The sequence below is a fragment of the Anolis sagrei genome, chromosome 1 (assembly GCF_037176765.1).
Source record: "Anolis sagrei isolate rAnoSag1 chromosome 1, rAnoSag1.mat, whole genome shotgun sequence".
NCBI lineage: Eukaryota > Metazoa > Chordata > Lepidosauria > Squamata > Dactyloidae > Anolis > Anolis sagrei.
The window spans coordinates 73,645,998-73,662,849 of record NC_090021.1 but is presented as its reverse complement, the minus strand read 5'-3'; the positions used below and the strand labels follow the sequence as shown (position 1 = coordinate 73,662,849).

The following is a 16,852-nucleotide window of genomic DNA, read 5'->3' as shown; positions in this document are numbered from 1 at the left end:
TGGCCTCTTTCCTTCCTTCTCTCTTTCCTTCTTTCCTTCCCTCCCTCTTTCTCTACATCTTCCCCCTTCCTTCACTCCCTCTTTCCTTCCTTCATTCCCTTTTTTCTTTCCTTCTCTCCTTCCTTCCTTCCCCCTTTTTCTTTCTCTTCTGGTCTCTTTTCTTCCTTCTCTCTTTCCTTCTTTCCTTCCCTCCCTCTTTCTCTACATCTTCCCCCTTCCTTCACTCCCTCTTTCCTTCTTTCATTCCCTTTTTTCTTTCCTCCTCTCCTTCCTTCCTTCCCCCTTTTTCTTTCCCTCCCTCTGTCTCTCATTTCTTCCTTCTCTACCTCTTTCCTTCCTTCCCCCTTTTTCTTTCTCTTCTGCTGTCTCTCTTTTCTTTCCTTCCATCTTTCCTTTTCTTTCCTTTTCTTCTTCCTTCTTTCTCTAACTTTCCTTCCTTCCCCCTTTTCTTTATCTCCCTTTCTCTTTCTTCCTTCCTTCCTTCCTTCCTGTCTTTCCTGGATTTTGACAGGGCGGGAAGGGGTGCGGTGGGGTTTGGAGGTGGCGTGAAGTAAAAGGAGGTAAGATTGGGGCAGGCGAGTGATGGAGCGTGAGGTTGTGTGTGTGTGTGCGGCAGCGGGGGGAGTGATGGAGCGTGGGATTGCGTGTGTGTGTGCGGCAGCGGGGGGGAGTGGGGTTGCGCGTGTGTGTGTGGCGGTGGGGGAGTGATGGAGCGTGGGGTTGCGTGTGTGTGTGCGGTGGGGGGAGTGATGGAGCGTGGGGTTGTGTGTGTGCATGCGGCGGGGGGGTGTGTGCAGGAAGCGGCGCGGCGGGGCTTGGAGTGGGCATGGCTTCCGCAGAGGGAACTGTGTGCGCGCGCCAGGGAACTTGCGGCTGGGCACCAATGCGCATGCTCAGTTGTTTTGCCGTTTTGTGAGTGTGTTGTTGTGTTGTTTTTCATTTTGAGTAGATATGTTTGTACCTTATGGGTTGTGTTATGGGCATGGGAATTTTGGTTAAGTTTCGTTGGGGGGTTTGTGAGTTTTGTTGATTTGCCGTTTTGTGAGTGTGTTGTTGTGTTGTTTTTCATTTTGAGTAGATATGTTTGTACCTTGTGGGTTGTGTTATGGGCATGGCAATTTTGGTTAAGTTTCGTTGGGTTTTTTAGAGTTTTGTTGTTTTGCCGTTTTGTGAGTGTGTTGTTGTGTTGTTTTTCATTTTGAGTAGATATGTTTGTACCTTGTGGGTTGTGTTATGGGCATGGCAATTTTGGTACAGTTTCGTTGGGGGTTTTTGAGTTTTGTTGTTTTGCCGTTTTGTGAGTGTGTTGTTGTGTTGTTTTTCATTTTGAGTAGATATGTTTGTACCTTGTGGGTTGTGTTATGGGCATGGCAATTTTGGTACAGTTTCGTTGGGGGGTTTTTGAGTTTTGTTTCCTCGTTGGATGCCCCTAACAAATTTATATATATAGATAGTGTGTTGTAATGTGTTGTATCACTTCTGTATAAATGAGCAATATATGTCCTGGTTTACAGTGGTTTGTGGCAACCATAGATAATAGTGAACCCTATTGAATTAACGACTTGTGGCAGAAGTATACCTTAGCATCACACTGGATGATCTAAAAAATGCCTAGCTATGGGGAACATACTATACCCCTATTAAAGCAGCTCCACTGGCTTCCAACAAGCTTCCGGGTCCAGTTTAAAGTGCAGGTTATGACCTACAAAGCCATATACACTTCAGGCCCAACCTATCTTTGAGGCCGCATCTCCTTCTATGAACTGCCGCAGGCTTTGACATCTGCCAAGGAGGCCCTTGTCTTAGTACCACCACCGTCTCAAAAACGTGGAGATGAGAGAGGGCGGCCTTTTTGGTGGTGACCCCCCAGCTCTGGAATGCCCTCCCTAGAGAGATTAGGTTTGGCCCATCTCTTCAAACTTTCCTACCCAGTGTAAAAATATATCTTTTTAAACAAGCCTTTGATCTTGTATAGATTTTAAGGGTTAATCTGAGGACTTGGTGGCTTTATTTCAACACTGGGTTTTTAAAATTGAAAACAATTAGTTTTATCTGTAGTTGTTACTGTGTTTTATGAATTTGGTATTTTAATTTTTATGTGATATTTTATGGATGTCTGCTCATGTTTTTATCGCTTTGATGTTTATGTAATTGTTTTTTATGTTATGTGTGGCACTTTGTAGTGCTTTGTTAGCTGCCCTTTGGGGAGAAGGTGGTGGGGTACAAATAAATTATTACTATTATTATTATTTCTGTGCATCACTCAATCCTCTTACACAACTCTATAGCCATCTTCTAGCAGAGGCTAGAGTTGAATTCAAAAGACCCTGCCCTAAACTACATTTCCCAGAATTCTGCTCAGCATCAGAAAGCCCTAATTAGAATACGGGAGAGATTTTTTTCCTCCTAGCAACAGCCAGAGTTCCAATAAATTGTTGAATCTGAAAAGCGGAGGACTGACTGATACTGGGAAGAAATCCCTGGGCTGGGAAGAAATCCCTAAATTGGAGTTCTGTTGGATAGTATGAGAGACACTCAATGAGATAACTTTTGTAGCTTTTTAAAAACGTTTCTGTCAAAATGTTTAAAAATTCCCCAAAATCAGTAGTTGTATGAATATTTCTGAAACTTGGGGGGGTGGGGGATGATTCCCTGTTATCTTGTGTCATTATATAGAAAACTCAAGGAGATAGTTGTTGTATTTTTTATGTTGTTTGTCAAAACATTGAAAATTCTTCAAAAATTCATGGATGAGTGAAACATTCTGAAATTTGATGGGCTAACAGTAGTAAATGTGTTCTGTAATTGTTGCAAGTTTAATACCAATAGCTCTAACAATGAGGGAGAAAGATGCCACTGAAGTTTCCCCATTAGCACAATTATTACTTAATGAAAAGTAGCTCACTTGTTATAGTACAATGCAGACCCTGTCCAATTTTGGAAACACTTAAGAAAAGATTTTGCCCCACCCCCTAATTTCGTAATGAGTATTTAAATATTTTTTCAATGATCACACAATGTAGATACAGTATATAAATATACCAGTAATGTTAAGATACTAAATCCTTGTTCTTTGAAGAAACATTTGGCTTTCCATATTCTCCTGTATCTTTCCTTTAGCTGTTTAATTGTGAATGAGATTGGCATGGAATGAGTATTTGCATAAGCAAAATAAAATATCTAAATTTGTCATTCTGTTCTTTACAGTTGAAAAATCTGTGATACACAGAAAAATTCTATTAGCAATTATCAGCTCTACCGATTCCTGCAGCGGCAATTGATTTATCATTGATGACAGTTGCATCATTTCCTCAAGCCAGCATTTTTCAGTTTTATTATGACTTATGTTACAATTCTGATTACATTAGGGGTTAAAAAAATTCTGATTTTCTTTGTGTTAAGCTAATAGGAATGTAGTAGTGTGTCTGAGAAACCTCTGTGGAAATTGGCCTGGGAAAATTCATTATAAGTTACTTTGCATGCCTACAAGCTTGTAATGTTTCTCTTTTGAAAACTCACTTTCCTTAATCCTATTTGTGCATGGGCAGCAGCATCAATTGGGAAAGGGGCATGGGAAAAGTGGGTTGTATGCCTCTATTCCACACAGACCTTTGAAAACAATGCTATTTATATTCTACATCTGCGGAGAGTGCCAAGAGTGTGTCTTGCTGCTGGAAGGACATGAAATCAATATTTAAATGTACTTGATATTCTTGTACTTATATTTTGTCTTTGTTTTTTCTTGGTATTTAGAAGAACGGGATTTCTAACTGAACATTGTATGTACTTATTTTTCTAAATAAACTTGCTTCTAGTAGAATCCAAAAGTCCTGAAAACAGTCAGGTTTGATCCTCAAAGCACTCTGGAGCCTGAACTCTATTTGTTTCCCTGCTGATGGCATGAGCAAAGACCTTTGAGAATTTGGTTTGCATAATTGTTTCCTGTTATTGAATGAAGCTTATAATATAACAAAAACAAAAATAATATTGGCTTCCTTTTTATCTATTTTCAAAGTTTTGTGTTTCCTCCCCTCTTTTCAAGTTAATTCAAGTGCTTTCAGTTCAAGCTCAGTTTAAGCTTTTAAGTACAGTGTACAAAATATGTATAATTGCAGCCCTCAGCTTCCAAAGCTTGGTTTTCAATGTTAGAGTGCAAATCTAGAAAAGTGTGTGAGGCGGTGAGTCAGCTCCATGCATTGCCAGAGTGAGACAGATCCTCTCCTTAGCGGCAACTTGTCAGTCCTGTGAATTTAAAAAAATCAATCACTAACAGGAACTGATCCAAATGTCCTTTTAAATTTCCATTTGCTAAAGTCTGCTGCGGCCCATTATGTGATTTACAGCATTTGTTTTTCATTTAGCATACTAGTTGTTGTAAGTCTTCAGGTCATCTTCAACTGCGAAGTAAATGTTGTGAACCTACCACAAGGTTTACTTAGCAGGATTTGTTCAAAGAGGGTTTGTGCCTTCTTGCCTAAGTTACCCACTGAGTTTCCATGACAGACTGGGAATGTGGTCTCCAGTCATACCATTGCATCATGCGGGTTCTTATTTAGCACAGTACTAACCATATTAAGGAGGGCATTTTAAATCAGATCTGATAGGCTTCAAAGTGAAGAGGTGTTTCTTTCTTCTCTTAATACTAAAAACTAGGATCGTTCAGAACAGTCAGATGGAAGTACTTTAAAAATGGCATACTTGAAAGTATGAAATTCACAATTACAGAATGAGTTCACGATGATCAACATGAAAAACGTTAAAAGGAAATTAAGCATATTCATGGAAGATCACTATCTATGATAGCTTCATGTGGTTTCTTGTTGCTGAAGTACATGAACTGGACGATGCCGTTGTTTTCATGTTCTGCTCATAATCTTCCCTGTGGCATCTCATTGACTTCTGTAGAAAAAACACACCGGGTTAGAAATCTTTTTGGGCTGATCCATCAAGGCTCCTCTTATGTTGGTGCTCAATAAAAACATTGTAGGAATATTGTTAGTTTCAATATTTTTTCACTCTTTCTGTGTGACCACAGTAACGTTTGGTGTATTCCAGGAAATATTTTTTTTGTTTTGTTCCAATACCTAATGCACTTTACTTTTTGAGGGACAGGGAGGCAGTGCTTGACTAAGACACAATCAATAATGCAAAGCATTTGTCACAGATATGCCCACATTAGCTCATTCTTTTGTTCAAAATTGTCTAACATTGCCATAATATAAATCTATTTTGTTTCGCCTGTGATCTTCTTGTAAGTTTCTGGTCAGTCATGTCTGACAAAATACTAAATAATAATCTAAATTATTCCCAAGTTGTGGCTTGTCGGGTAATGGGTAGTTGTACTTATATTCTCAAAAAAGAAACCCTGAAAATTATTGATCCTTGATGGAGCTGCCATACATATCATGGTCATTGATAAGCAGAGTGAGTTTTCTTCACAAAAAGAAATATGTATGTCAGCCTTTAATAATAATCATTACCACCATCATCACACAGTCCTAGATGCTTGGGAAGTGTTCAACTTGTGATTTTGTGATATGAAATCCAGCATATATATCTCGTTTGCTGTGGCATACTGTGTTTTTGCGTCCATAGTAATAATAATAATAATAATAATAATAATAGATCTCGTTTGCTGTGACATACTGTGCTTTTGTGTCAGTAAAATAATAATAATAATAATAATAATAATAATAATAATAATAATAATTTCGTACCTGTCTCTCCTCATGGCGCGAGGTGGGTTACACCATAATTAAAACACAAAAACATTGTAAAAATTCTAAAAATATGCATATTTCTGTAAAAGATACATATTTAACCATGTAGCATACTCCATGATATTGACACACAATCTGCAACAGACCATCACTCATACTTGCTGGGACTGTATGCATTGGCCATGATGTTTTCTGGAATGCTTGAACAGTTTGGGAATTGGGGACACTGTGCTTCCATAGTTGTAGCCCTAACTCTCAGGAAGATCCCAGATGGTCGTACTCAAAACAGGAGGTGCTGTATGGCATAGTACAAGATGCTCTTCTATCGCCATTGCTTTTTAACATCTGTATGAAACTTCAGGAAAACAATTCCAGAAGCTTAGGGCATGATGTTAACAGCATGACAGTGATACCCAAATAGACTTTTTATGCCTTCAAAATATCAACAGCTGACAGTACTGTGCCTTCTCTGAATGAAAGCCTGAATGAAGAAATAGAATGGATGAGGGGAAAAAAATACTGAAATTGATCCCAGACAAGAACTTGATGTTTACTGCTAATGATTCTGAAAGGGGTTGGAGGTGTGTCAGCAAGTCCTGGGTGGTGTTCACATTTTGGTGAGCACTTCTGGATCTGTTGTTCAGAGTTGACATTCAAGATAGATAAGATAGCCAAGAGTGCTTACAATCAGCATTGACTGATGCTTCCCAGACCTGGAAATGTAAAGGTGATAATAGACTCGCTGGAAACATCAAGGCTGGACTTCTGTGATGTGCTGTACATTGGGCCACCTCTGTTCCAAGTTTGAAAACTTCAGTTAGTCCAAAAATATGGCAGGCAGATTGGTTACAGATGGATCACATTGCATCTACAGTAAAATCACTTCACTGGCTGCCAATTACAAAGTGTTGGCTGTTAACATCCTGCATTGTTAGGGTCAGGGTACCAGTAGGAATATAACCCACACAATACCGTTAGGGCTAGTCAGCCAGTCAGCCATACTTGCCTGAAAGTTGTTAACCAGAAGACTTTATCTTTAATCATCCCCAGATTGTGGATAGGCCCTCCAAAAGAGGTTTGCCTTCTGGATACTGTCAGAGTTTAAAATAGCATTAAAGAACATTTTTTTCAAGCAGGCCAGTTTAGATGTCTTATAAACTATGAAATTTTAAAATTATGAATTGTTTGTTGTCAATATGTATGATTTCTGAACTGATGTTATTCTCTTTTAATAGATTATATCTTTTTAATTGGTGTTCATGATTTTTACTGTGTGGTGTGTCCTTTGTTTTACTACGTATCCCTGTATAGCATCAATCCATAGGCAGGGGGTAGGAAAACAACAACAACAAATGTTTTAGAAGTTTGTAATACATGGAAGTTTCTTAAAAATTAGACATGAAAAGCACAAATCTAATGGTAACTAAATGCCTAAAGAAATGTGACTATATCTACTTCAGGAGCTTTCAGATAAGCAAAGATTTAAAGGAAGTATGCATGGAAAATGGAAAAAGGGACAAATCAGCAAGAAAATACCCTAATTACATATTCAGTTGTAGCCCCAGAGTCAATTAGTGTCGGTTTCTTCTTCTCTTTTGGGGGGGGGGGGGGGGAGTGGACCTAGGAAACTATGGAGATTTCGATTTGACATCAATATTGGGAAATGTTTACAGTAGATCAATAAACAGTTTGTCTGCACGCTCAGAAGAGTAATGTGATTAATAAGAGATAGCATACGTTTCTCAAAAAGAAGCCACATGAGACTAATTTTATCATTTTTAAAAATGGATCTTGCTTAATGAAGGGAATATTGTGCACACAGTACCTCCTGATTGTATTAAGCCACCTCTTGGCATTCTTGAAATAAGTTGGTAAAGCACATCTAGATGTGGCTGCTTTTAAATAGATTATGAAATCCAAAGAGTTTCTTTATGATCTTTGAGAGAAGTTTAATTTGTATGTAAGTCAGAACATATACATTTTAAGTGTAAGCCAGCCAAATATAGAGAGAGAGGGAGAGAGAGGGAGGGAGATCATTAGTTTTGGATTGCATAGGGAAGGGTTAACATCCCTATAGTGATTATTTTGCTGTCTGTGTCCCTGTTCATGAGATTTCACCTCACTTTCTGTCCCTGTGACAATTGGATTTTGAAAATTTTGGGTTGTCATTGAAACAATTAGTGGAGATGCCTGTTTTCCATTATAAGTCTTTCAGGAGTGAATTTCCCTTCTGAGGAGTAGATTCTTCCCACTTCCTGTTGTCTCAACCCCGTTTTTAACTATGAGTCATATATAAGTTGGATGTCTTTAACTTGGGGATTGCTTATGCATAGTTGATTATCGTTGTGAAGATACTATTTCTTGAAGTTAACACCTATAGTATGCATTCATTTGTAGCAACAGTTAAATCTTCTAACCAGTTATGGACTTTGGATCATTTATTCATACAGATTATCTTTCCAAGCTTGCAACAGTGAAAGCACACAGGATACAACAGCATAGAGCCTCCATTATGTTCCATTTTGTGAAAATATAATTTGAAAGAACATACGCACCTGAAAGTGTCCCCTGATGGTGCAGCGGGTTAAACTGCTGAGTGGTTGAACTTGTTGACCAAAAGGTTGGCGGTTCGAATCCAGGGATTTTCCATGTGTATGTTGCCAGTTGACTTATGGTGAGTTCTTAGCCAAGGAATACCCCAAAACATATACTTAGACATTTCTGAATTTTACTTAATTGCACAAACCTGTAATTCTAAATATCTGTCTCTGTCACCAAGAAAGAAAGGACTGTCATGTTGCTCTCCATTAAATTCAGTGGAATTTTTAAAACCCCAAAGGCATCCCATGCTTTAGTTCAACCTTAAATTATTCATCCAGGGCACACATGCCTAATGAGTTTGGAAAGCGTTTCCTATTGGGTTGGCCAACAGATGGATACTGAAAATTTCTTGTAGGCTAATATCAAAATTGGGACCAACTAAAATGTAATTAAACTGTGAGCATTATCTTATAGAGGCAACATATTACAAACAGAACTTCTTCTGAGATCTCTATTAGAAAATACCTTCCTTTCCCCTCCCTATTTGTTTTAGTACTGGACCTCAGGGTGAGGATTGTGAAATTCAAAAACTATTCCACTGCTTTGCGGTTCTTTAGTTGGCCAGAATAAATATATTAGCTGCATTCATTTGTAATGAACTGGCATCTTCCCACACGTCTAGCAAAACCAGAAGCTCAGGAACCCTTGCTTCATTTTTATTAACTACAGTTTAATATTATATTTAAATCCTAAACTGTGGTCTATTTTAACTAACATTCATGAAAACAGACTGGCAACAACTTCCATCTGTCATTTTGGATTTGTTTGGATTTAATATTTAGTATCTTAAATTGCCATTTGTCCATTGGAAAACCTATCCTGCTTGCTTTACGCTGCTTCTATAAACTTAACAACCCACCTCGTGCAAAGGTCATTTTATTGCTGGCAATTATAGGCAAACAATTAATAAATATTTGTTAATAAGTAAAGGTAAAGGTTTTCCCTGACATTAAGTCTAGTTGTTTCCGACTCTGGGGGGGGGGGGGTGGTTCTCATCTCCATTTCTAAGTTGAAGAGCCGGTGTTGTCCGTAGACGCCTCGACATGACTGCATGGAGCACCGTTACCTTCCCACAGAAGCTGTACCTATTGATCTACTCACATTTGCATGTTTTCCAACTACTAGGTTGACAGAAGCTGGGCCTAACGGTGGGAGCTCACCCCGCTATCCAGATTCAAACTGCCAACCTTTCGGTCAGCAAGTTCAGCAGCTCAGTGGTTTAACCCGCTGCGCCACTAGGGGTCCCTTGTTAATACTTTTCAGATAAAATGTGAAATAATTGTTCACAGCAGATACATCTGAAGTGAGAGAGAGAAGACCTGTCCATGATAGAAATAATAGATTTGGAACATGACTCCCAAAAAGATGCCTCTTTATTATCAGATGACTAAAGCAACATTAAGTACTTTATGAAAGCAGTTACTTGTCTTCCTTTTCCTCCCCTAATTCATATATTGCAATCACATGGTAAAGGAAGAAACAAAATAAATTCCACTAGTATATTATGAAATTTTGCATCCAAAGAATGGTTCTTTCAAATATGCAAGATATTATTCATGAATAAATAATATTTCCTATAGCTATTCACAGGCCATGATTCAGGTACACCTCCTTGGCTTTCAGTGTCAGACAGTGGATGCAAATAAGGCAATATTAATTCAAAGTATTAAAAATTAAATTGAAAAGTAAATGAAAGGTATTATTTCCCAAAGGCCATTTTTCTGTATGAAAAATCTTATTAACTTCTCAGCCTGTTCTCTAAAGACTCGATGAATGTGATTTAAAATGGTGTGCACATGCAGAAAGACTGCTTCAGTGAAGTAAGCACTTCTCATAAAAACTGCATGCAGACAAAAGCATTTTGCACTCTGTCTAATCTGGTATTGTATTCCGTGGAATGTATTTATTTCAAAGATCTGCCCTCCTTGGGGAAAAAAAGGTAATATGTCACAATAATACAGCCATCTGAAAACATACCAGCTAGGTTTTCCAGTGTATTTTGAAACTCCATAATACAATATTGGATACTCCTGACTTACATATTTGTGTGTTTTAATAAGGTGACATTCCGTTTAGGAAGCTGAATGTGTGAGTTTCATTTCATTCGACAATGTTATACAGTACATGTGTAATGTTTTATAAATTGTAATAAACAACATTCAACAAATAGTCATGCAGTTAGACCTGAGATTATAATACATTGTTTTATTGTTCAGTGCCTAGTCAAATGAAAAAAGAAGTTCTATGTGGGTTCATTTGTGCCATGCTGTCAAAAGGAAATGTCCAGATTTTTTTTCATGTTTCAGAAAGATGATAATCAGAAGATTATTTGTTGGCAAATATAATGGATGAATAGCATGTTTAAATGATGACATAATTTCATCCTTCCATCCCTCATCTCACATATCAATTTTTCACATAAAACTGTATTCCATTTCTGAATGGCTTGAGCTCTGTTCCAAAGTAACTCCTAGACTTGTCATAGCCTGAGACTCTTTCCTCCCGTAAATAATAACATAAAACAACTTATATTATGGACTTTCAGGAGGAGGGAATCTTTTCTGGTAGTGTGTTTATATCAGGCATGAGCAAACTTTGTAACTTGGGGTCTGTATGGCGGGCTGGAGCAGGGTGGGCAGGCCGGGAAGAACGGGTTCTCCCCAAGCCCCCTGCCTGCCCTTTCCTCCCTTGCCTCTTTTCTTTTGGAGACAGAAAGGGAAGGAAAGACAGGAAACCCAAAAGGGTTAGCCTTGGTCAGGATGAGATGTGGATGGGAGAGAAAAAGTGTATCTATTAGACCTTGTATTCCTTCTCCTGATATAGAATTCTAGAATCCTAGAGCTGGAAGCGACCACCAAGGGCCATCATTTCTAACCCCCTTCAATGCAGGAAGTCACAATCAAAACCTCTGCAGAAAAGCCTCCAGAGAAGGAGACTCCAGCACACCCCGAGGCAGCTGATGCCACCCTTCAGGAAGTTCTTCCTAATCTTTTCAGTCGAATCTTTTTCTCTGCCATTTGAAACCATTGCTCCCTTGTGTCCTGGTCTCTAGAGCAGGAGAAAGTCAGTTTCCCCCCTCCTCCTCAATGGGACACCCTTTTAAATCTTGAAACATGGCTCTCATGTTCACTCTCTACCTTCTGTTCTCCCAGCTAAACATCCCCAAAGAGGAAAGGAGGAAGGAAAAAGAGAAGGAAGGAAGAAAGAGAGGAAGAGAAGGATGGATGGATGGATGGATGGATGGATGGATGGATGGATGGAAGGGTGAAAGAGGAGAGAGGGAAGACAAAAGGGAAGGAAGGAGAAAGTAAGAGAGGGAAGTAGGAAGGGAAGAAGGAAGGAAAGGAGGGAGGGAAGGGAGGGAAGGGGGAAGGAAAGAGGGAAGGAAGGATAGGTTGGTGAGAGGAGAAGAGGGCCTGAGAAAAGATCACAAGGGGCGGATCCCCTCCCCAGGCTTTAGTTTTTCCATGCCAGGTTTATATGTATGTTTGGATAACTGGTACATGTGCAGTTTTGACTCCACAGAATTATTTAATGGGCATAAAGATTTTCAAATGTGTTATTTTTCCGTCCTAGGTACTTCCATTCCCTAGCCAAGTGGTGTACAACAGGGTTGGAAAATGTGGGAGCCGGACTGTGGTTTTGCTATTAAGAATTCTGTCTGAGAAACATGGATTCAACTTGGTTACATCTGACATTCATAATAAAACAAGACTTACCAAGAATGAACAGGTAAGTTGTTTGTTTCTTTTTTTAAAATGTATTGATTTTGAATTGATTAAGTAGAAGCCTGACATTCATTCTTGTTTTTAAATGCTGATATATTATGATCAAACAAGACACCAATTTTTAAAAAGAAAGAATTCAAATGAGTAATTTTTGCCCTCAAAGCGCTACTGTCTATGCTTAAACCAAAAGGCTAAACACTTAGTGAAACCCCAAAATGTTCCAGTTTCAGTACTGATATTTGCTTTTAGGATCAAAGTAGTTGCTACATGCTGTAGGGATCAGTGAAATAGTGTAGTTGGTAATTATCCAAAGCATTACTAAGAGATGGATTTATAGGAAAAGGCCTGGAAAATAAAACATGTAAATTGAGATTCAATCCAAGAGGTTGAGTCAATCAGTGAAGAGTGTATCAAAGAGCCCAATTCAATGAATCAGTTCAGTCAAGATGTTGAAGGAGAGTTTGGTGGAAGAGGTATGGAAGAGCTGAACAGCAATGGCAGAACAAGCACCAGGCAAAATATAGCTGGTTTAATACACACACAAAGAATTATTATATCTATTTTTGAAAAAAATTCTGTTATTTTGTATAAAAAGAACTTCTCTGGGCTGTATGGCCATGTTCCAGAAGCATTCTCTCCAGACATTTCACCCCAGAGGTTGTGAGGTTGGACAAGCATGTGAATAATTTTTACAGAAAGGAAGAAACTGAAAATGAACAAAATCGGCTACCAGTGTTAAATGACAGTAAAGAAGAACAAAACTCAAAAACATGGGAATTCCGGACAAGAAACAATCAGGGTCAGCTAATCACCTCCCAACAAAGAATTTCCCCAGGCAGGAAGCAGTCAAGCCTTGAAGCAGCAAAGCTATTCAGTGTTAATCATGGTGATCGCTTGCAACATTCACACTCGTCTCAAACAGACAAGAGTTCTTCCTCCCACCCTACTTGTCTTGTTTCCAACAAACCTCATAATCTCTGAGGATGCCTGCCATAGATGTGGGTGAAACGTCAGGAGAGAATGCTTCAGGAACATGGCCATACACCTGGAAGACTCACAGCAACCCTGTGATTCCAGCCATGAAAGCCTTTGACAACAGCTTGTGAATTACTACTGCCACCTGGTCATTTGCTTTCCACTTACTACGGACACAGAAAATAACTCGGCATACAAATAATCTTTCATTAATGTCTGTGGTTCAGAATCATAGTTTCCTTATAGGATATAACTTGCTTTAGTGTTTTCTTATAACTGTCTGACAGTGAAAAGTTGCATAATGGTATCTTATTATAAAGCAACATTTAATTCACGTCATGCAGTAGAATGAAATTTTGACCAGATTAAGCATGATTAGCTATTAGTAAATCACTTAGCTTTAAGTTTATTTTAAGTTTATTTTAATATTTCCACTGGTTTTTCAAAAGATTTCAGAGTACCAGATATCAAACTTAGACTTCTATTTATTATTTTTCTTTCTTAGATAATTGTAGACTTTGAAAAATGTAAAAAACCAAAACAAATAAAGACTGCCCACCAAACATTATTATGCAATGTAAGCACTTGAGATTTTAAAGAGAGAGACTTAAAATGATAAACAAATGACTGGAGCAAAGTTTTCTCTAGATTTTGTGTGAGTAAAGTAGTTTTTCATTTCCCTTTGAAAATAAGAAAATCTGGAAATCCTAAGGATTAGGAATTGAGACAGTAAAAGGTGATTTTGCTTCTAAATAACACATTATATTTTCTTTGGATAAGAGTGAAGGTTTTTTTTCAGCCTTCAAATACTGAAAGCAGCTTTTCTGCCATCCTGGTTCAACTAACTTCTCTACGCCATCAGGTGGAGTTATACTGAAATTGCAGACTAATGTTAATGTGAACTACTTTATATTTCCTTTGTGTGTGTCATCTAAGAAAGATATACGTATTTTTAAAAGACATAAGCAAAATGCTGTCGTAAGCTGTAGTCCTAAAAACACTTACTAGGAAGCAAGCACGCATTATACAGTGCTACTTACTTCTGCTGAAACATATGTAGAATTCTGCCGTCCATGTGATTTCAAGCTCTTGTAATGTCAAAATAAACACTAAAGGGACCAAAATGAGGATACCTTTTGATTTCTACCAACCTAGAGAGCTGCTTAGTCTGCCTGCATAGTTACATGGTATAACTACGCAGTTCTACACAGACATTACAATGTAGTTCTACACAGGGCAGTTCTACACAGAAATTACAATGCAGTTCAAAGCCAGCTCAAGGCAGTATTTCCACAAAACATTCATTCCAGTGAATGCTATAGCATGCATTAAGCTCCAAAACAGCACATTAAAAAAACTCATCAGGAAGTCTGGCATAAAGCAAATAAGGCAATTCAGCAGAACAGAGTATATCATGTGCAAGGCTCAAAAGTGAGACTTGACAAATCCGCAGCACTTGTCAAGACACCACTAGCACTGTCGGACTTTTTAAAAGGCCACAATACACCTGACCAGAAGATAAATATGGGAAACCAGATCAGTCCTGTGTAAATTCTTGCTTTCTGCCTGCATGTTCCCATTTCCTGTGCCCCACCATGGTACAGTGCTAATCCCCAAAAGACATGGCAATGAACGTCAGTGCATCCCAACAGACTGGTTAAGGAAAAATATATTCTTGGGTTTGATTCCAATCCACATTCAGTGAATGTTGTAACCACCTTCCCAACTTTCAAATGGTTTCTGGGGAGTGTGTGTAGGAGCTCCACAGCGGAACCTACTTGGTTTAATCCACTATCTAAATTTAGCTTAGTGTCTTTGTTAAATCGCCCCCAGCTTATTTTTTTAAATAATCAGTGATTCTCTGATTAGTGTTCTGCTCCAAAATGGCCAGTGGAGGAAAAGACCATCTTGATATATTGCTCTTTCCTGCTATCCCTAATACTACCTTCTCTACTATTCTAGATTTGTCTTCCAAACATCTAGTGAAGAATCTGGAATGTGTGTGTGATGGGATAATAGGGAGTCGCAGTGGTCTATAAGGACTTTATTCCAGTGATCAGGTGTCCCATCCCTCAATCATCTTCTTTTGAGTGTGCCGGCTTTAGGATAGGTGACCGGGACAGGATAGGGATTCTGCTAGTGTACCGACCACCCCGCTGCACTACAGTCTCCCTACCTGAGCTAGCGGGAGTGGTCTCGGACATGGTGTTGAGCTCCCAACGGCTTCTGGTCTTGGGAGATTTCAATATCCATGCCGAGGCCTCTCTTTCCGGTGCGGCTCAGGACTTCATGGCCGCCATGGCAACCATGGGCCTGTCCCAGCTAATATCTGGTCCCACCCATAGTGCCGGACACACCTTGGATTTGGTCTTCACCCAGGGATGGGATGAGGGTGACGGGATGGAGGAGCTGACCATCGCCCCTTTGCCATGGACCGATCACCACCTGATCAGTTTTAGACTAACTGTGCCTTCTAACCTTCGCAGGGGTGGTGGACCCATTAGAATGGTCCGCCCCAGGAGACTTATGGATCCAAATGGTTTCCTGACGGCTCTTGGGGATTTTTCCACCTCCTTGGCTAGTGACACTGTCGACGCTGTGGTCTCTGGCTGGAATAGTGAGTTGACCAGGGCAGTCGACACTATCGCTCCGGAACGCCCCCTCTCGAGTAACCGAGCTAAACCAGCCTCTTGGTTCACTGAGGAGCTGGCAGCGATGAAGCGAAAGAAGAGGAGGTTAGTGTGCGTGTGGCACCAGAACCCCACCAATCCAGCCCAAACACACCTGAAGGCCTTTTTAAGGTCTTACGATGTGGCAATAACGGCGGCCCAGAAAACATTCATCACAGCCAATATTGCATCAGCGAAGAATCGTCCAGCGGAGCTTTTTCGAGTTGTCAGAGGCCTGTTAAATCCGCCAAAAAGCGAGGCCTCGGATAACTCGGTGGCTCGCTGTGAAGCATTTGCTCGATCCATCGCGGATAAAATTGAGCGGATTCGGTCAGGTTTTGACGTCACGTTAACGGCAGTCTCTGGGGATGTAACGAGAGCATCTGCTTGTCCAGTTTTGTTGGATTCGTTTCAATTGGTTCAGCTTGAGGATGTGGACAGGATCCTTGGAGAGGTGCGACCCACCACATGCATCCTAGACCCCTGTCCTTCCTGGCTGATCAAGGAAGCCAGAGGGGGTTTGGCAGGGTGGGTGAAGGTGATGGTTAATGCCTCCTTACAGGAAGGAAAATTTCCAGCGAGCTTAAAACAAGCTATTGTAAAACCGCTGTTGAAGAAACCATCACTGGATCCCACTCAATTCGACAACTATCGGCCAGTCTCCAATCTCCCCTATTTGGGCAAAGTCATGGAACGTGTGGTGGCAACACAACTCCAGGGGTTTCTGGTAGACACTGATTATCTAGACCCGGCACAGTCTGGCTTCAGGCCGGGACATGGAACTGAGACAGCCTTGGTCGCCTTGGTAGATGATCTACGCAGGGAACTAGACAGGGGGAGTGTGTCCCTGTTGGTTCTGCTGGGAGTGTGTCCCTGTTGGCGCCTCATGGACATGGGGCTCGGAGGCACTGCTCTGCGGTGGCTTCGATCCTTCCTTGAGGGACGGACCCAGAAGGTGTCATTGGGTGACACCTGTTCGGCTCCGCAACCGTTGTTGTGTGGAGTCCCACAGGGTTCAATTCTGTCCCCGATGTTATTTAACATCTACATGAAGCTGCTGGGAGAGATCATTCGGAGTTTCGGATGTTATCTCTATGCAGATGATGTCCAAATCTGTCACTCCTTCCCACCTGTCACCAAGGAGGCTGTCCAGACCTTG

General features: G+C 40.1%; 1 protein-coding gene across 1 annotated transcript in view; it reads left to right on the top strand.

The window, feature by feature from the left end:
• The window catches only part of UST (uronyl 2-sulfotransferase), a 166,355-nt gene that overhangs the window by 67,076 nt on the left and 82,427 nt on the right, over positions 1-16,852 (top strand). The window contains exon 3 of the mRNA XM_060753532.2: positions 11,898-12,053. Within this exon, the coding sequence (XP_060609515.2) occupies positions 11,898-12,053 (156 nt within the window). The remainder of the gene's footprint in view (positions 1-11,897; positions 12,054-16,852) is intronic.